General features: G+C 33.2%; 1 protein-coding gene across 1 annotated transcript in view; it reads right to left on the bottom strand.

Moving 5' to 3' along the window:
• Window positions 1-21037, bottom strand: part of LOC134717778 (SCO-spondin-like) — a 48507-nt gene that overhangs the window by 26515 nt on the left and 955 nt on the right. Inside the window, exons 2-16 of the mRNA XM_063580584.1 lie at window positions 17795-17933; window positions 17027-17206; window positions 16229-16396; window positions 13707-13865; window positions 12938-13078; window positions 11362-11532; window positions 10373-10537; window positions 9921-10085; window positions 9042-9206; window positions 8322-8486; window positions 4884-5048; window positions 2871-3035; window positions 1458-1622; window positions 942-1106; window positions 336-436 (exon numbers count right to left, since the gene is read on the bottom strand). Coding sequence (XP_063436654.1) covers window positions 336-436; window positions 942-1106; window positions 1458-1622; window positions 2871-3035; window positions 4884-5048; window positions 8322-8486; window positions 9042-9206; window positions 9921-10085; window positions 10373-10537; window positions 11362-11532; window positions 12938-13078; window positions 13707-13865; window positions 16229-16396; window positions 17027-17206; window positions 17795-17933 — 2379 coding nt within the window. The remainder of the gene's footprint in view (window positions 1-335; window positions 437-941; window positions 1107-1457; window positions 1623-2870; window positions 3036-4883; window positions 5049-8321; window positions 8487-9041; window positions 9207-9920; window positions 10086-10372; window positions 10538-11361; window positions 11533-12937; window positions 13079-13706; window positions 13866-16228; window positions 16397-17026; window positions 17207-17794; window positions 17934-21037) is intronic.

The raw sequence follows: 21037 nt of genomic DNA, 5'->3' as shown, positions 1-21037 counted from the left end.
GAGGATTTACACAGGTGTAATAGTCCACTTACCTGGGCAGTGGTGTTTGTTACAAGACTGTTCTTCTGTACTATCCCCCATACAAGAAGATCCTCCAAACTGAGGATTTACACAGGTGTAATAGTCCACTTACCTGGGCAGTGGTGTTTGTTACAAGACTGTTCTTCTGTACTATCCCCCATACAGGAAGATCCTCCAAACTGAGGATTTACACAGGTGTAATAGTCCATTTACCTGGGCAGTGGTGTTTGTTACAAGACTGTTCTTCTGTACTATCCCCCATACAAGAAGATCCTCCAAACTGAGGATTAACACAGGTGTAATAATCCACTTACCTGGGCAGTGGTGTTTGTTACAAGACTGTTCTTCTGTACTATCCCCCATACAAGAAGATCCTCCAAACTGAGGATTAACACAGGTGTAATAATCCACTTACCTGGGCAGTGGTGTTTGTTACAAGACTGTTCTTCTGTACTATCCCCCATTCAAGAAGATCCTCCAAACTGAGGATTTACACAGGTGTAATAGTCCACTTACCTGGGCAGTGGTGTTTGTTACAAGACTGTTCTTCTGTACTATCCCCCATACAAGAAGATCCTCCAAACTGAGGATTTACACAGGTGTAATAGTCCACTTACCTGGGCAGTGGTGTTTGTTACAAGACTGTTCTTCTGTACTATCCCCCATACAAGAAGATCCTCCAAACTGAGGATTAACACAGGTGTAATAATCCACTTACCTGGGCAGTGGTGTTTGTTACAAGACTGTTCTTCTGTACTATCCCCCATACAAGAAGATCCTCCAAACTGAGGATTAACACAGGTGTAATAATCCACTTACCTGGGCAGTTGTGTTTGTTACAAGACTGTTCTTCTGTACTATCCCCCATACAGGAAGATCCTCCAAACTGAGGATTTACACAGGTGTAATAGTCCACTTACCTGGGCAGTGGTGTTTGTTACAAGACTGTTCTTCTGTACTATCCCCCATACAAGAAGATCCTCCAAATTGAGGATTTACACAGGTACGGTTCCTCATCTGTGTACCAGACCCACAAGTTAATGTACAATCTGACCAGTCTGTCCAAAGATCCCATTGACCATCAACTTCAAATTAGAAACAAAATAATTTTGCAACTAAACTTCTATGAACAGAAGGTTAACAGTGTTAATTTTTCAGCTAGAAAAAAAACAGAGACAATTAAATACTTGTGTTTTAGTTTTGGGGTTGTTTTTTTAAGATACTTTACAAACGGACAGAAAGATAAAAATGGTTGTCAGTGTTGAAGCCATTAATTTGAGTCATCTATGTTTAATAGTTTAGCATATATAACTTTCATGCTTTATAAATTTTAATGACTAAATATTTTTTCAAATTTTAAGACCAATTTTAATTTGCAGAAATTGCATAATTTGCAATGATATGAAAATATATTTTTTAAGACTATGAATACCTACCTGGACAGTCCTGTACATTACAATCCTGGATTTCAGAGCTATTCCCATCACAGTAATGACCTCCATACAATGGCTCAACACATAACCTTGACCTGTTATGCCTTCCTCCTCCACAGGTCACAGGACAGACTGCCCAATCTGACCAATCTTCCCAATGACCATCAACTACAAAATTACATGTGCAGTCAAATCACAGCACACAAGTGTAACTACACTAATACACAGCAACCACATTTGTCATAGAACACAGTGTGGATGTGGAGGAGATGTAACATTATTTCATACTAACTAATAATTACACACCAGTGATGGAAAACATAGTCAAACATGTATTTTCACAGATATTTGCATATTGTTTGAATGAAGACTTTTAGACATTCAGTTGACTAGTTTGAATATAAGTTCTTTTCAATCATTTTTTTCAGGAAAATTTATAATAAATCTTATACAACACTGAAATGCAATTGTTCTTTTCCTAGCTAGTGTCTTAAAAAAAATAGGGTTTATACAAGTCTAAATACAATACATGGTTTTTTTCACTGCAAATCAGCAGTGAGTCATGAACTTACCATATATAGTTAACAACACTGCAGATTACAGGAGAGAAAAGATTTGGGTAACATGCAAGGGTAATATAAAAAAAAAGGTATAAATAATAGTGAAAATCAAACAAAGTAGAAAAATAGAATTTCAAATATTCTTGTGACATAACATTTTTATCATTTACTGTACAAGTTGATGAACTTTTATATTTCAATTGAAGCCACAATAGTAAGATGTTATGATGATACAACCGTTCTGTTACTACAATCCTGTAACCCTGAGATTAAACTCTCACTAGAATCCTCAATACTTTATAAACCCTATATTTTCCTGAATATCCTTTTTTTAAAGTCCTTTTATAGTGAATTTCCCTACTGCTGACTTTTTGATGCTCATATAATGTATGATTGCTATAATGCAATGAGATTTAAAGATTTTTGTCAAAAGTAGGATAGTACATGCAGGTTAGGAAGATAGATCAAATAAAAAGAATTTTTGAATTCATTGTTACTTTTAAGATTTTTAAATGAGAAAAAATAAATTCTAAAAAAAAATCATAACTTTATCTCAATAATTTGCAAATAGAATGAATATATATCATTGCTTAATATCGGAAAGACAATTAAAAAAAACAATTGTTCACGAAACATATTGCAGAATATTCTTTTGTCTTTTTTAGTGATTATATCTGAAAGCATTTGTAACAGTCATTGCAAAAATCTAAGACTAAAAAACAAGTATCAGTTCAGGATGCAAATTCATTAAAGAAGGATTTCTAAAATTACTAGAAAAATTAATGTTTGATTTTCACTTCTTAAATCATAACTCATATAAAACCACAATCATCGACTATATAAACTCTGAACAAACCTGGGCAGTGATGAGTACTACAATTTCTTATCTCCTCATCTGGGCCCTCACAATAGTATCCCCCATACATTGGTTGTTCACAGGTCCGATTCCTTGTCTGGAGTCCTCCACCACATGTAGTTGAACAGTCGGTCCAGTTACTCCATGCATACCAAGTACCATTCACTAGGATATTAAAGATTTGTAAACTTATACTTATAAATACAGAGATTATCTCTTAAGAACAGCAACATTTTCATAAATGTTTCTGCCTCTGCATTGATCTCAGGAAATTAAACATATATAAGTGATGGATGTTCAGCCATTTTATTTCTTATTTACAATTATGAAATAAAAATCAAACGAACAAAAATCCATAGTTATTTAGTTAGTTTAGACAATTTTAGTGACAATAACGAAAAACTTATCCATTTATTAAAAAACTGTCAAATTCAAACTGCAAAATTTGTAAATTCGGCTTTTATTCATAGAAAAAAACAACTTTACTTCTAATTCTGTATTTTTATTTTGTAAATTTTTACGTTTTCGGATACGATATCATATTGTTTAAAGTGACATATAGGTCCAATGGGCCGGGTGTAAATATAAAATTGCTATGTATATAATTGTATAAATGTATGTTGTGATACACATGTCACTATAATAAATAATTACTTACTTACTTACTTACTTATTTGCTTACATATTATAAACTTCTTGTTATTTGTTTATTGAAAATACAAAAAATATACCAACATAATGTAGTGTGAAATTTTGGTGAGGCTTTGTTATTATCATTGCTATTTTCTTGACAAACTTCCCAAGTTAAATATGTGGTAATTGGACTTTTAAAGAGTACTACAAAACCTAGAAATCCTTGGATTCAAACCACACAAAAATATAACACTTTACATTAATTTATAATTTGTTAAATATGTGTATAGATTCTAATATATGTTGGAACTGCTATCTAGCTTTGTGATTTTGTTATATATTTGAGTGTTTATAATCAAACAAAATTCAAACACTCTGCAACCTAATAAGAAATGTAAAAATAAAACACTTGCTCATTCTAATATTGGTGCAGAATATACTAGTAGTAATTGTTGATTTGTTTTGTAAGAACTTTCAACTTTCAAACAAAGAAAAAGATAGTATAAAGGCTTTTTTTTAAAGCAGTTGACCCATTGAACATTTTTGAATAATTTGTCATCCCTTGATATCTTAAATTTGGAAGTAAAATCAATATTATAGAGGTGCTTATTTAGATTTATAAATACTAATCAAAGTTCAATAGTAATTGGAACTTTTAATCCAAAGCTTTCATTTTACGTGGGATAGAAATTTCTTTCTTTCATCCCATATGTAACATATTGTAGAGATTACTTTTTGGATATATTGATTTGGTCTGTTCTGAATATGCATGCAATATTTGCCACTGGACACTGAGCACAAAACAATCTATGTCACATACTTGTTTTGAGCCTTTTATCTTCTTGTATTCAAATGGGAAAATATACCATTACTGCTAACATATCTCATTTTAAGATTTGCTATTTAGGTATAAAAGATATCTGCCAAACCCTTCCCCCTCCAAATAAAATAACATGTATGGCATTAATATGTCATTTACAAAGTTTTCTTATACACTTGTTTTACTAGGCTAATGCAATGTTATATTAAGTTTGTATGTGTGCTAACTTGTTTTACTAGGCTAATGCAATGTTATATTTAGTGTGTATGTGGGCTAACTTGTTTTACTAGGCTAATGCAATGTTATATTTAGTGTGTATGTGTGCTAACTTATTTTAATAGGCTAATGCAATGTTATATTTAGTGTGTATGTGTGCTAACTTGTTTTAATAGGCTAATGCAATGTTATATTTAGTGTGTATGTGTGCTAACTTGTTTTAATAGGCTAATGCAATGTTATATTTAGTGTGTATGTGTGCTAATATTCTTCTATGAGTAAATGCTATAGACTGTAGACCATCTATCACTGACAAATATATGATTCAGTATAAGAAGCATTACCAGGGCAGTGGTGTATATTACAATCTTTATAATCAATCTCTGATCCGTTGCAAGGAGCACCTCCAAACTGAGGTTGTATACAAGTCCTATATCTATTCTGTCCTCCTCCACCACATGTAATATTACAGCTATCCCACAGAGACCAGGGCTGCCACACACCATCAACTAAAAAACATGACATATTTTAATAATGAAATATCAAACTTATAATCTTGAGACACATAGAAACATATCTTTATTTTTTACAATTTGCTCAGACTGACACTGTCAGACACAGATTGGCACTAACACCACATATTCATATATCTATGAATATGCAAACTTGAAACTTCATTTCAAAGTTACCAAGGGTTAATAAAATTTGAAAACATAGCTTATAAGGTTTATTTATTATAGGTGTGATTAAGTAAGCAAAAATTAAAAATTTCAAGGCAATTTTAATGCATACTTTTCAGTACACATAACTGCAAGTTGTAAGGAAAATAACTAGAGGCTCTAAAGAGCCTGTGTCGCTCACCTTGGTATATATGTGAACAAAGGAAGCAGACAGTTCATGACAAAATTGTGTTTAGGTGATTGTGATGTGTTTGTACATCTTACTTTACTGAACATTCTTGCTGCTTACAATTATTTCTATCTATAATAACTTGACCGTGTAGTTTCAGTGGAAAATTTTAGTAAAAATTTACAAATTTTATGAAAGATAATAACCCAAAACAGCAAAATTTCCTTAAAATTACCAATTTAGGGACCTAACAGTTGTCCGATTCATCTAAAAAAAATTCAGGGCAGATAGTCCTTGACCAGATAAACAATTTTCTCTAAATGCTTGGGTTTTTGAGTTATGAGCCAAAAACTGCATTTTACCCCTATGTTCTATTTTTAGCTATTGCGGCCATCTTGGTTGGTTGGCCGGGTAAAAAAACACAAATTTTAAACTAGATAGCCTAATAATGATTCTGGCTATGTTTGGTAAAATTTGGCCCTGTAGTTTCAGAAAAGAAGATTTTTGTAAAAGTTAACTAAGATTTACGAAAAATGGTTAAAAATTGACTATAAAGGGCAATAACTCCTTAAGGGGTCAACTGACCATTTTGGTCATGTTGACTTATTTGTAAATCTTACTTTGCTGAACATTATTGCTGTTTACAGTTTATCTCCATCTATAATAATATTCAAGATAATAACCAAAAACAGTAAAATTTCCTTAAAATTACCAATTTAGGGGCAGCAACCCAACAATGGGTTGTCTGATTCATCTTAAAATTTCAGGGCAGATAGATGTTGACCTGATTAACAATTTTTCCCCCATGTCAGATTTGCTCTAAATGCTTTGGTTTTTGAGTTATAAGCCAAAAACTGCATTTTGCCCCTATGTTCTATTTTTAGCTATGGCGGCCATCTTGGTTGGTTGGCCGGGTAAAAAAACACAAATTTGAAACTAGATACATCAATGATGATGGTGGCTAAGTTTGGTTTAATTTGGCCCAGTAGTTTCAGAGGAGAAGATTTTTGTAAAAGTTAACTAAGATTTACGAAAAATGGTTAAAAATTGACTATAAAGGGCAATAACTCCTAAAGTGGTCAACTGACCATTTTGGTCATGTTGACTTATTTGTAAATCTTACTTTGCTGAACATTATTGCTGTTGACAGTTTATCTCCATCTATAATAATATTCAAGATAATAACCAAAAACAGTAAAAAAAATAAAAAATTACCAATTTAGGGGCAGCAACCCAACAATGGGTTGTCTGATTCATCTTAAAATTTCAGGGCAGATAGATCTTGACCTGATTAACAATTCCCCCCCCCCCCCCCCCCCCCCATGTCAGATTTGCTCTAAATGCTTTGGTTTTTGAGTTATAAGCCAAAAACTGCATTTTGCCCCTATGTTCTATTTTTAGCTATGGCGGCCATCTTGGTTGGTTGGCCGGGTAAAAAAACACAAATTTGAAACTAGATACATCAATGATGATGGTGGCTAAGTTTGGTTTAATTTGGCCCAGTAGTTTCAGAGGAGAAGATTTTTGTAAAAGTTAACTAAGATTTACGAAAAATGGTTAAAAATTGACTATAAAGGGCAATAACTCCTAAAGTGGTCAACTGACCATTTTGGTCATGTTGACTTATTTGTAAATCTTACTTTGCTGAACATTATTGCTGTTGACAGTTTATCTCCATCTATAATAATATTCAAGATAATAACCAAAAACAGTAAAAAAAATAAAAAATTACCAATTTAGGGGCAGCAACCCAACAATGGGTTGTCTGATTCATCTTAAAATTTCAGGGCAGATAGATCTTGACCTGATTAACAATTTCCCCCCCCCCCCCCCCCCCCATGTCAGATTTGCTCTAAATGCTTTGGTTTTTGAGTTATAAGCCAAAAACTGCATTTTGCCCCTATGTTCTATTTTTAGCTATGGTGGCCATCTATGTTGGTTGGCCGGATAAAAAAACACAAATTTTAAACTAGATACATCAATGATGATGGTGGCTAAGTTTGGTTTAATTTGGCCCAGTAGTTTCAGAGAAGATTTTTGTAAAAGTTAACTAAGATTTACGAAAAATGGTTAAAAATGGACTATAAAGGACAATTACTCCTAAAGGGGTCAACTGACCATTTCAGTCATGCTGACTTATTTGTAAATCTTACTTTGCTGAACATTATTGCTGTTGACAGTTTATCTCCATCTATAATAATATTCAAGATAATAACCAAAAACAGTAAACAAAATAAAAAATTACCAATTTAGGGGCAGCAACCCAACAATGGGTTGTCTGATTCATCTTAAAATTTCAGGGCAGATAGATCTTGACCTGAAAAACAATTTTATCCCATGTCAGATTTGCTTTAAATGCTTTGGTTTTTGACTTATAAGCCAAAAACTGCATTTTACCCCTATGTTCTATTTTAAGCTATGGCGGCCATCTTGGTTGGTTTGCCGGTAAAAAAACATAAATTTTAAGCTAGATACATCAATGATGATTGTGGCCAAGTTTGGTTTAATTTGGCCCAGTAGTTTCAGAGAAGAAGATTTTTTGTAAAAGTTAACGACGGACGACAGACGATGGATGACAGACGACGGATGACAGACGACGGACGACAGACAACGGACGACGGACGCCAAGTGATGAGAAAAGCTCACTTGGCCCTTCTGGCCCGGTGAGCTAATAAGGATCAATATTTTTAATGTTTTAATGATTCATCTTGATAAAGTCATTTTGATAATTCAAGAGAAAACAATCTTCAACCTGATAAAAAAAAGAGGTCATTTTCAGGTAATTCAGTAAAGGGAGATAATTGGCTACAATCAGGACTTATTTTCAGGTAACAAAGTAAAGGGAGATAATTGGCTATAATCAGGACTTATTTTCTGATAATGCTGTAAAGAGAGATAATTGATAGTAAATACATTTTCAAATTAAAACTTACCAGGACATTCTACCAACATACAGTCTTGTACTTCAGATAGATCTCCTGTACAGTTGTCACCACCATAGAAAGGGCCAAGACAAGTTCTGTTTCTGGACTGCCAACCAATCGCACAGGATAATGAACAATCGCTCCACACTGCCCATTCTAACCACACACCATCAACTGAAGCCAAAATTTATGGTTGCTTTGCATGTAAATTTTAATGTATACAGTATTTTGTGTGATCCAATTAAATTGCTGGTAAATTTCTTACCAAAGAAACTGCAGGTTTTTCTTTAATATTAAAGCAATTTTAGCATACCAGCATTTAAATTGGTTTAAAATAAATAAAAAACAAGCTTCAAGTTCATGGCTTGGACAGCCAAACTTGACAAGTAGATGTTATCTAAGTATTTTACTAGAAAAAATTACCATAACCCCCTCCATATAATCTTTCAATTAAATGAAAATTAAATTCAATTAAATTCATATTCTATCAATAGCTAATTGAGCTCTACCAAAGATTAACCTAAATGCAGAAATATTTATGACAATCCTTAAAAAAATTGTTTTAAGATAAATTTTGCAAGGACATAAATCTTTTAACTTCATTCATATTATTTTTACGTCAAGTGTGACTGTTTATTTTCTGATTATGCAAAATAAGCGATTAAAATGGGATAGGAAGGGAAAAAGCATGTGCAACACTAGGAATCTGGGTTTTATAACAAATGTTACCTGGACAGTTATGTGTGTTACAACTTTCTGTTTCACTGGAAACACCAATACAATCGCCACCTCCGTGCATGGCTTCATTACATTCTCTTGTTCTGTTACGCCCCCCGCCCCCACAGGTCGTGCTACAATCACTCCAGGACTCCCAAAGTTTCCACGATCCATCAACTGCATTATAAAAATATTGTTATATGAACCAGTCCATGCAAAAGGTACAAAAAACAAAAATATTATGAAATTCTAAAAAGTGTGCATAATTATCGCCATATTGGTAGTAGACTTGTAATCAATAAACTTACTTTTTAATAATACAAATAAGCCGTAAGCTATACACATATATATTTCAGTCCTTATACCCACCTACTTCATTCGATAAAAATAAGAACTTGTTTTGCTGACTTTATGTGCTTTTTACACAAATTTTCACCTATTTTGAAAGAATTCAATCAGTTTTATTTATTCAATTAAAGAGATAAATGCGTAATTTTTGGATTTTCAGTTATAGTTAAATGAGATAATCTTGTATGCAAAACTCTATCATAACATGTGACACAGCCCATTTACTGTAACCTGGTCTTTTAACAGACATAAATTCAGTTCATAAAGGTGGGAAAATATGAAAGTATGATGTGAGAAACTGCATACCCTCTAAGAGCACCAGAGTTAATCATCTACTTAAGTTGAGTTCCTATAACTCAATCTTTGTATTCTTTGTAGTGTGTAACTCGGTTGACATTGTTGACTTGTTGTCTTTATTGGCTTGATGTTCTGTTTTTCTTCAGCTCATAGTTTTTTTTACCCATGATACCTTATCCCCTCTTATTCTGTACTCTTTGAACATAACAAGTACCTGTATCCAAAACATGAATAAAAATAACTTACTTGGACAGGAGAAAGAGTTACAAGCTTCAATTTCCGAGTCTGGACCAGGACATGGAGCACCTTCATATAGTGGTTCAACACAAGTTCTGGAACGGTTACGATTTCCATAGCCACAGGTGGCCGAACATTCAGACCAACTTTTCCATGCTGTCCAGTAACCATCCACTGTAATAAAAACAATTGTTTTTTTTTTAATTTTACTAATAGTCTTATAGCTGACCAATAGTTTTTTCCATTTTTAACACTTTGAAAAAAATCACTTTTTTCTTCAGCTACTTTTTTGGATATCATAGATTTACTTAGAAGCATTTAAATAGTAATCTTTGTCACAGTGTGTATAAAACTTATTCAGAAATAAACCGTGACAAATTTTTGGAAAGCAGAAATTTACCTGGATACATTTTTGGAATGCAGAAATTTTCCTAGACATATTTTGGAAAGCAGAAATTTACCTGGACACATTTTTGGAAAGCATCCTCTAACTTCTCTGTCATCTCCAGGACAATCAGCACCATCATGTTTTGGGTCATTACATTCTCTTGTTCTGTACTGGGTACCATTCTCACATGTGACTGAACAGTCTGACCAAGGAGACCAGGCAGCCCAAAATCCATCCACTGCAATTCAAATTACCAAAATAAATCATGGCAGTGCTAACATCTTCAATAATAGAGCTGTTTATTTTTTGGAAAACTATCACATTCTTTGTTAATTAATACAAAGTAAACAAAATAAATTTATTTTTATTATTTTTCCTAAAATTACAGATATCAAGACATGTTTTTAGTCAATATTTTCAATTGAGTTATCTATCTTTGTCCATAATTCCAGTGATCTAAAAAAAAACTTTTTTTCTTGATCACAAACAACTAATTTCAAATGTATTGGTAGTCCTGATGTCTGATCAAAGAATGCAATAATTTCAGAAATAGAATGGAGATACAGCAATTTAATTTTTGATGATACGTAAATCATAGATTGCTCGATATTGGCATGGATAAGATCTAGAGATTTTCACCTCTTTCTAATATGGATGAGTGTAGTCACACACACATGTATGTCACTTAAAATGGCTGAAATATACTTAAGTTAACCATCCAATGACTATACAGATTCCACTGCATATTGCACAATCATTGTGACCCTACATTATGTTGTTGCAAAACACATATGCCTTGAATATTACAACATAGTGTTATCTTTATTACCTATTGATAAGTTTCACACTCAAATTATTGCACAGCAAAATAAGCATTCCTACAGTATACAAATTGAAAAATGAATCAAACTTTTGCTTTAAAATACTATTGAATGATATTTTTGTTTACTTGTTTACTGCCTACATGTATTTCACAGTGTTCTTACAAGCAGGTCAAAAGCCTTATATAGGGAACATGTAAGGGATTACAATAAACAAATCTAAATTATATCTGATGGTTACCTGGACACATGATCATTGTACAGTTCTTATAATCTACTTCATTGCCAGGGCATGGTTGTCCTCCATTATTTGGTGGTGGGTGATTACATTCTCTTCTTCTTGTCCTGATCCCGTCTTCACAGGTCACTGAACATTCTCCCCATGAAGCCCACAAACTCCAAACTCCCTTAACTATAAAATATATAGTCGGTATATATGTACCAAATACATGTAATTGTGAACTTTGTTTATGTTGTACTTTAAACATCTCTACAAATAATTAAAACTTTTTCATTTCTAAATGATTTCTTTTAAGAATCAAAAATATTTGGTGGGCAAAAATAACTTTCCCCCAAAAGAAAATTTCTAAGGGTTCCGGGGAACCCAGTGTCTCGCCTACTTTTGCTGTAACTCCCAGGCTCAACAAAAATGAGGAAAACAATCAATAAAAATATTCCTCTTGATACTATCTTTTGATTGTAAGAAGCTTCTGTCCAAGTTTGTTGAAAATTTCAGGATAGTTTATGAATCGAATAAATGTTTGAAAAACTTTAACAGCAGACTGTATGTAAAATTAACTGGAAGAAAAACTAAGTCCATTTATAAGTAAAATATAGATACACAGGTACCAAATCTTGACAAAATTTCCTTTCTAGATACTAGCTTTTGATCATAAACAAGCTTCTGTCCAAGTTTGGTATAAATTTAAAATAGTATAAGAAAGTTATTAAATTTTTTTTTAAATTTAAAAAAATTTAACCACAGAGTGAATGTGTTGTTTCCTGGCAAAAACCCATTTAAAAGTATAATATGGAAAAAATGGATTAATTTTTTTTCAAAATTTACTTCTGCATACTATTTTATGATCATAAACAAGCTTCTGTCTAAGTTTGGTAGAAATCCAGTATAGTTTAAGAAAGTTATTAAATTTTCAAAAACTTTAACCACAGAGTGAATATTTGTTGACGCCGCCGCCGACGGAATGTTGAATCGCTTAGTCTCGCTTTTTCGACTAAAGTATTCATTTAACCTTACATAGTGGCTCCATAATGTCAATGTCTAAATAAGGTTACATTTCAAAGAGTTATATATTGAAACTCTATTCTTTCAAGTCCTAATTCCTATTCTTTTTCTTCAGATTATAAACTTGATGGTAAGAAAAAGAGGGGTCTTTTCATTCAACTGATCATAATTTATTATGAAATCTTTATGACTTATCATTATTAGAATTTCTTAGAAAGATTTTTTGCAACAAGAAGTGTAAGATGTCAAGTTTGTTGATAATTTATATTGTATACATAAATACCGTATAGCGGGTTATTTTCGCAGGGTGTAAATTTTCGCTTATTTTCGCGGATAGAACAAAATCGCCAAAATAAATTCAGCCAATTTAAAAGTGTACATGCAAAGGTAATGTTAAAAAATATTGAGTCCACCAAAATAATTACCGCCAAAATTTTTCGTATACCTTATTCAATGAAAAATGCGAAATTTTACACCCGCGAAAATAACCCGCTATACGGTATTCTATCAGCACTGAACAAGATATAAAAAATTGAGAAGTGCTTAATCAAGTTTGAAGAAAATAATAATATACCTCTACATTGAGCCCCAGCAACTGTCTTACACGAGTCAATCTCATGTCTCTCACAGGCTTGTAGTGTTTTCTCAGTACCATTACATTTCACAATTATACCTGGCTGACTTGCATTGCTTGGATAAGAACTATCTGAAATAGCTGGGGAAAAATACAAAGCCTTTTTATATTATTTCAAAATAATACTTGAACCTAAATTAAATAATTCTACGTCACAATGTCAGAGCAATAAGAAAGAACATGATAGTAAGTGATTAGATTGTCAAATTTATAGAATAAGAATAACCATGGTTAATCATTTATGTTTTTTATGATAATTATTTCCAAAGGAGTATATTCATTTTTGCTAAAATGGCAAAAAGCAGTGAAACCAGAACCCAAGAAAAAGTAAGGCAAATTGTTTTTGTTTGTTAGAATGACTTATGAACACAGTATACTGCAATTGCCTTTATTTTTCACATATAAGTAAAAATCTAAAGCAAGATTTTTTTTAAGACAAGAACCAATGTCACTTGTTAATACCAATGTCTCTTATTAATACCAATGTCACTTAATATTAAGTACCAATGTCACTTAATATTAAGTACCAATGTCTCTTATTAATACCAATGTCACTTAATATTAAGTACCAATGTCACTTAATATTAAGTACCAATGTCACTTATTTGTTACAATGTCACTTATTGTTAACAATGTCACTTTTTTAGTACCAATGTCACTTATTATAAACAATGTCACTTAATTAGTAACAATGGCACTTATAAATTACCATTGAAAGCTCCTATGAATCCTCTCTGCTTACAAACAATTTGAGCAGACGGCAAGTCCCAGTGATCACCACACACCTGTAACCATTCTCGTGTTATATCATTGTGCAGCTCTACTCTACCTTCTCCAAATAATGTACCATTACGAAGTCTTACCATTCCTGAAATATAAATGATACAGAAATCTCTAAAAAGTATAACATTAAAAAGTCAAACTATACCTCAGTTGTAAGAATGAGGGTGACAAGATGATTAATTTTCTATTTTTTTCTAGTAAATTGAAGATAACTTAATACTTATATTATATTACTTACATCAATGGCTGTTAAAACACCAGAAAAAATCGAGGTTTAACAAAACAAAACAAGAGGCCCTCAAGAGCCTGAATCGCTCACCTTAATTCTTTTGGTTAAATCTCTCAGCAATGATTATTTTGGCTTTTCAATTTATTTAAATGTTCTTTGGATCCTCCTATTTTCTTCAAAAGCAAAAAAAAATCATTTTCTCCTATGTTCTATTGTAGCAATAGGAGCTATGTTTCATTACATACAAGGAAATAAAATTTATACTAGATACTCTGAAACTCATTTAGCCCAAGTTTTGCTGCAGTTTCAAAGGAGAAGATTTTATAAAGTAAGTCAACATGATGAACAAATTGTGAAAAAAGTCTTTAAAGGGCAATAACTCCTTAAGGGGTCAATTGACAATTTTGGTCAAATTGACTTATTTGTAGATCTTACTTTGCTGAACATTATTGCTGTTTACAGTTTATCTCTATCTATAATAATAATCAAGATAATAATTAAAAACAGCAAAATTTCCTTAAAATTATCAATTCAGGGGCAGCAACCCAACAGAATGTCTGATTCATCTGAAAATTTCAGGGCAGATAGATCTTGACCTGATAAACAATATTACCCCCTGTCATATTTGCTCTAAATGCTATGGTTTTTGAGTTATAAGCCAAAAACTGCATTTGACCCCTATGTTCTATTTTTAGCAATGGCGACCATGTTTGTTGATAGATCAAAATTTTGGATACAATTTATAAACTAGATACCCTAAGAAACATTCAGTTAAAGTTTGGAAGTATTTGGCCCAGTAGATATAGAGGAGAAGATTTTTGTAAAAGATTACTAAGATTTACGAAAAATGGTTAAAAATTGACTATAAAGGGCAATAACTCCTAAAAGGATCAACTGACCATTTCGGTCACGTTGACTTATTTGTAAATCTTACTTTGCTGAACATTATTGCTGTTTACAGTTTATCTCTATCTATAATAATATTCAAGATAATAACCAAAAACAGCAAAATTACCTTAAAATTAACAATTCAGGGGCAGCAACCCAACAACGGGTTGTCTGATTCATCTGAAAATTTCAGGGCAGATAGATCTTGACCTGATAAACAATGTTACCCCTAGTCAGATTTGCTCTAAATGCTTTGGTTTTTGAGTTATAAGCCAAAAACTGCATTTGACCCCTATGTTCTATTTTTAGCAATGGCGGCCATGTTAGTTGATAGATCAAAACTCCGGATACAATTTATAAACTAGATACCCTAAGGAATATTCAGTTAAAATTTGGAAGTATTTGGCCCAGTAGTTTCAGAGGAGAAGATTTTTGTAAAAGATTACTAAGATTTATGAAAAATGGTTAAAAAATGACTATAAAGGGCAATAACTCCTAAAGGGGTCAACTGACTATTTCGGTCACGTTGACTTATTTGTAAATCTTATTTTGCTGAACATTACTGCTGTTTACAGTTTATCTCTATCTATAATAATATTCAAGATAATAACCAAAAACAGCAAAATTTCCTTAAAATTACCAATTCAGGGGCAGCAACCCAACAACGGGTTGTCTGATTCATCTGAAAATTTCAGGGCAGATAGATCTTGACCTGATAAACAATATTACCCCTTGTCAGATTTGCTCTAAATGCTTTGGTTTTTGAGTTATAAGCCAAAAACTGCATTTGACCCCTATGTTCTATTTTTAGCAATGGCGGCCATGTTTGTTGATAGATCAAAACTTCCGATACAATTTATAAACTAGATACCCTAAGGAACATTCAGTTAAAGTTTGGAAGTATTTGGCCCAGTAGTTTCAGAGGAGAAGATTCTTGAAATAGTTTACGACGACAGACAACAGACGACAGACGACAGACGACGACGGACGCCAAGTGATGGCATAAGCTCACTTGGCCCTTCGGGCCAGGTGAGCTAAAAATGTTAGAGAGGATCTCAAATTTATGTGTTTCAAGCATAATGAGAAATTTGAAACTTGAAAAATTATGCACCTTTTTCTCATTCAAAAACAATAACATAATTATTTGGGGTTAAAATCTATATATCAACACAAAAGGTGGACTATGCAGTATGGGATTGCTCATTGTTGAAGGCTGTATGGTGACCTTTAGTTCATACCATGGCCACATCTTCTTTTTAATACTTACAAATGTATGTTAATGCCCTAGTGAAAAAAATGGTGGCATTCACTAAGGTACATCATATACTCACCTTTACACGTAAGACTATGACAGACAGCTGATTCTGATGTTGGACCCAGACAGTACCTATCTACACCCACCACACCCCCATTGCTACAGTTCCTGGTTCTCACCATTGTACCAGGACCACATGTTTTCTTTGTGGAACATTTATCCCAGCCTCCCCATTCATCCCAACCTGATGAAGAAAATAATGCTATTCATTTGAAGATTACAAAACTAAAAAAATATCCTTTACAAATAAAGCTCTATTTTAACTACTCTGTATTGCATAATCCCTGAAGAGGGATCTTTCACAAAATGTTCTCACTATCAAAAGCAAAATTTAAAATGACTACTGTAAAGTTTTCTTTATTTTAAAAGTAATAAATATTTCTATGCTAACATAATAATGATAAAAATGTCTTTAATAATTTTACAACACATCTTTTTGTCAGTAAAGAGAAAATAACCTGAGGTTTAGTACTAAGTATCTGATTCTAGAAACCAGTGTCTGTGGAGATAACTCTTTCGGACTACTAAGTACAGATGCTTTGTATCTTTGGTACTGAAGTATCTGATCTTCAACAATCTGTGTTACTTTGTAAGGCAAAAACATTTGGTTGACCGTTCAATATCTTATCAATGTGTGTTAGGGGAGACAACTGATTCTAACAATCATTGCATCCGTATAAAACTTTGTTTGGTATTCAGTTCCTTAATGTAATTTGTAACACAAATGTCAGAAGAGATAGCTTACAAGTAAAATATTGGTCTTGGTTGTCAAATATCTGAAAAATAACAGTTAGTTTTAGGAGAGATAACTTACGAGGACAATCTATGTAAGGACAAGTTTGGTACTCAATATCTGACCCATAACAATCTGAGTCTGGTCTATCTTCATCAGTCACTGTATCTTTACATGAACGATTTCTTATCTGATATCCATTTCCACAGGAAGCTGAACATCCTCCCCATCCTGACCAATCAGACCAGGCCAATCTGTGTTCTGAAATTGGGAGCACACAGCGACCAAGCATTAAAAAATGAGCGAGTGAGAGATTTAATTTTAATTACCTGGTAGATTGGATTATGATTATCCTAAGCTCAACTTATAAATTAAATCAATGTATCTAATTTGTAAAATAAATAAAGTATTATTTGAATAATGATGTTTAACCCAGCCACATTCTGTATGTATGTGCCTGAACCAAGTCAGGAGCCTGTAATTCAGTTGTTGTTTTTTACTGTTTTTCTTTCATTTTTTTGTACATTTATTAGGCCATTAGTTTTCTCTTGTGAATTGTTTTTCTTTTGTGATTTTCAGGCTTGTTACAGCTGACTAAGGGGTATGGGCTTTGCTTAATTTTAAGGCTGTACAGTGACATATAGCTGTTAATTTCTGTGTCATTTGGTCTCTTGTGGAGAGTTTGCAATCATACTACATCTTCTTTTTCATATGCTGATTTATTAAACTATTTAGCATGCAGTAGGAACTTTTACTAAGTAAGGTTAAAATGTTCAGAACTTCTCAGTTCAAATTATACAATCATATGAGGTCAATAGTCTGTTTAATTCTGCTAATAGCCATAGTTACTTAGTATATCACAGTTCTGTCCTCCCCATCCATTACTACATAAACATAGATAAATTCTGTTTCCATCCTCGTCTCTGTAATTATCTAAACATCGGCCATTATTTTTACAGGGGTAACTTCCACATGGTCCTACTGCTTCCTAAAATGGATAATACAATACTACTGCTTCAATGTGTTTAGTTTCTAGCCAATTTCTGGGTTGTGTAATTTTTGTCATTTTCAACTTTTTTATTGCATATATATCAAAACTGATATATTCCATAATTAATTTCATGACATTTCTGTCTTCTTCGGAAAGTCATACTATTTTGTGTACTCTTGTGTTTTAAAAGGGAGTCGTTTGATACTTTAATTGGCCTTTATACAGTTTTTGATTGAGTTTCTCTGATGAATCTTTTGTACACAAAATTGTTATATAACATAGCATACAACATTTGAATCCTGGTATCTATGATGTGTTTTATATCATGATAAGGCAATAACTGCTTTTTCATTTTTGATCTTCAGATTATCAAAAAACTTTAGACAGCATGGAAAAATAAGAATGAATAAGAACATGTACATGTATTTATTTGTACCAAATAATGTTCAGTTGCAAATATTACATGCCGATTTACCTCTTCTGGAAGGCTTGAGCTCGGGCTACATCTGCAAAATTCAAAATGTAGCAACTGGGATAAGGGAGAAGAGAACGCGACCAATCAGTGGCAGATCCAGAGGGGGGTTCCGGGGTTGGAAACCCCCTTTTTTTGGCCGATCAATGAACTTGAATGGGAACATATAGTTAGAACCCCCTTTTATCCTGGGTTGGAATCCCCCCACCCCACCCCCTTTAAAAAGGCTGGATCCGCCCCTGCCAATGCTGCTGGAGGATAAAATCTCACCCACATGTTTCTCACAATATCTTGGATCTCTTCTTATTTGAAGATCTTCTTCTTAAGATACAGAAAACCTTCCATGTTTTGTCATATTTTTAAGATAACTTTCTGCATATACCAAAGTGAGGTTGCTTAAAGTTAATTACCTTTGTTTTACTTATAAACTTTACAAAGACAATAAGGCCTGTTTTTTAGGGGTTTGTATGGATAGTAAACCCGGCAATTGTAACAAACCCCTGTCAGAGGTGGATTTTGGGGGGCCCAGACCCACACTTTTTGGGAAAATATTTGGTTGCTTATATAGGGAATGAGTCAATCATTGAAGCTTGACTGGAACGGGCCCCCTCTTAGGTCAGTCAGTGGGCCCCCACTTATGAAAATTTCTGGATCCACCACTGCCTGTGGTTGAATGACTGGTTTTAGACTTTAGTAGCTATAGCTTATTACCTAGCTGCGGAACCGTAACTCTTATGGTCCTTTTTTATTTCTTTTTTATTTTGCGGACCATATGGTCCGCAAATACTAAGTCAAAAAATAACATAAGGACCTAAGAGCTACGGTTCCGCAGCTAGGTTATTACCTAGAGTATTTTTTTTCTTAAATATTTTTTTTGAAAAAAGGGTATCTCTTTTGTTGTTTTGTCAATGTGTTTAATTACCCTACACTTATGTAACAGTATAACTGAGTATCTGAAATCTGAAATGAACTTTTCGGCTTTTCGTGTGTAAAAATACAACCGGAAATCGTTTTTCTAAACAGAAAAGTCAACAACGGAAGACATCCGGGAAAACGTCTGGTGTGCCGGAAAAGGTTTGAGAACGTGCATAGGAAATTTTTTTTTTTTAGAAAACTGTGCTATGCCTTACATATCAAAAGAAATGAACTTTTGAAAGCTCTGCCGTCAAATAAACAAAATAAATTTTATGTACCTCACACACCAAATGTTTCGATTGAAAAGTAAAATAATTAAAAATAGACAGTCTACTGGCCTTCTAATTTCCTATCAAAGAAAAAAAGACAAGTTAAATGGACTTCGGTCATATCAAATAGCAAATTTTGGAAGCAAACTTTACAAACAACTGACATTGGAAATTTTGTAATATGTCTTTTTTCACACATTTTGATTGGTCTAACTGTATGCTATTTTGTAATACCAAAGATTTCCTCCCGCCCAGACCATTGGTGTCAAAAGTATGTTTAGCCAAAAAAGTCATATACGACATATAGAAGCTCAGCGACGATATGAAAGAAATCTATTTTATTTCAGACTAAATGCAAAGTCTGTAATTTACTAATGGCGATACAAAAGTATCAAGTCAACATGACAGAGGTTGTAACTTATTGAGTCAAAGTGTGGCCGTAACAACTATTGAAGCAGCATGGGGCCGTAACAACTGTTGAGGCAGCATGTGATCGTAACAACTATTAGGGCAGCATGTGACTGTAACAACAATTGATTCATCATGTGACCGTTACAACTATTGAGACAACATCTGACCTAAACAACTATTGAGGCAACATGAAGCCGTAACAACTATTGAAGCTACATCTGGCCAAAAAAAAAACATTGAGACAACATGTGGCCGTAACAACTGTTGAGCCATTATGTGACCGTAACAACTATTGAGGCAGTATGTTGCTGTAACAACAATTGATTCAACATGTGGCCGTAACAACTTTTGAGGCAATATGTGGCCGAAAAAACTTTTTTTTTTAAATTAATCAAAGTTTTAGTGCACTTTGCTGTTAACAAATTACTCAATCTATAGCTTCAATTAAGCATCCCTTAAATCGAGGCAATGGTGTGGCCGTACCAATTATTGAGGCAACATTAAGCCGTAAACAGCTAATGAGGCAACCCGAAGCTATAAACAACTATTGAGGCAACATGAAGCCGTAAACAACTTTAAAGTTGAGGCAACATGAAGCCGAAAACAACTATTTAGGCAACATGAAGCCGAAAACAACTATATAGGCAACATGAAGCCATAAACAAATATAGTTGTTGTCTCTTTGACACATTCCCCATTTCCATTCTCAATTTTATTGAGGCAACATGAAGCCATACACAACTATTTAGTCAACACGAAGCCGTAAACAACTATTGAGGCAACATGAAGCCGTAAACAACTATTGAGGCAACATGAAGCCGTAAACAACTATTGAGGCAACATGAAGCCGTAAACAACTATTTAGTCAACACGAAGCCGTAAACAACTATTGAGGCAACATGAAGCCGTAAACAACTATTTAGTCAACATGAAGCCGTAAACAACTATTGAGGCAACATGAAGCCGTAAACAACTATTTAGTCAACATGAAGCCGTAAACAACTATTGAGGCAACATGAAGCCGTAAACAACTA

The sequence above is a fragment of the Mytilus trossulus genome, chromosome 1 (genome assembly GCF_036588685.1).
Source record: "Mytilus trossulus isolate FHL-02 chromosome 1, PNRI_Mtr1.1.1.hap1, whole genome shotgun sequence".
Lineage (NCBI taxonomy): Eukaryota > Metazoa > Mollusca > Bivalvia > Mytilida > Mytilidae > Mytilus > Mytilus trossulus.
The sequence above is the reverse complement of the archived record's forward strand: the minus strand, read 5'-3'. Positions and strand labels throughout refer to the sequence as shown.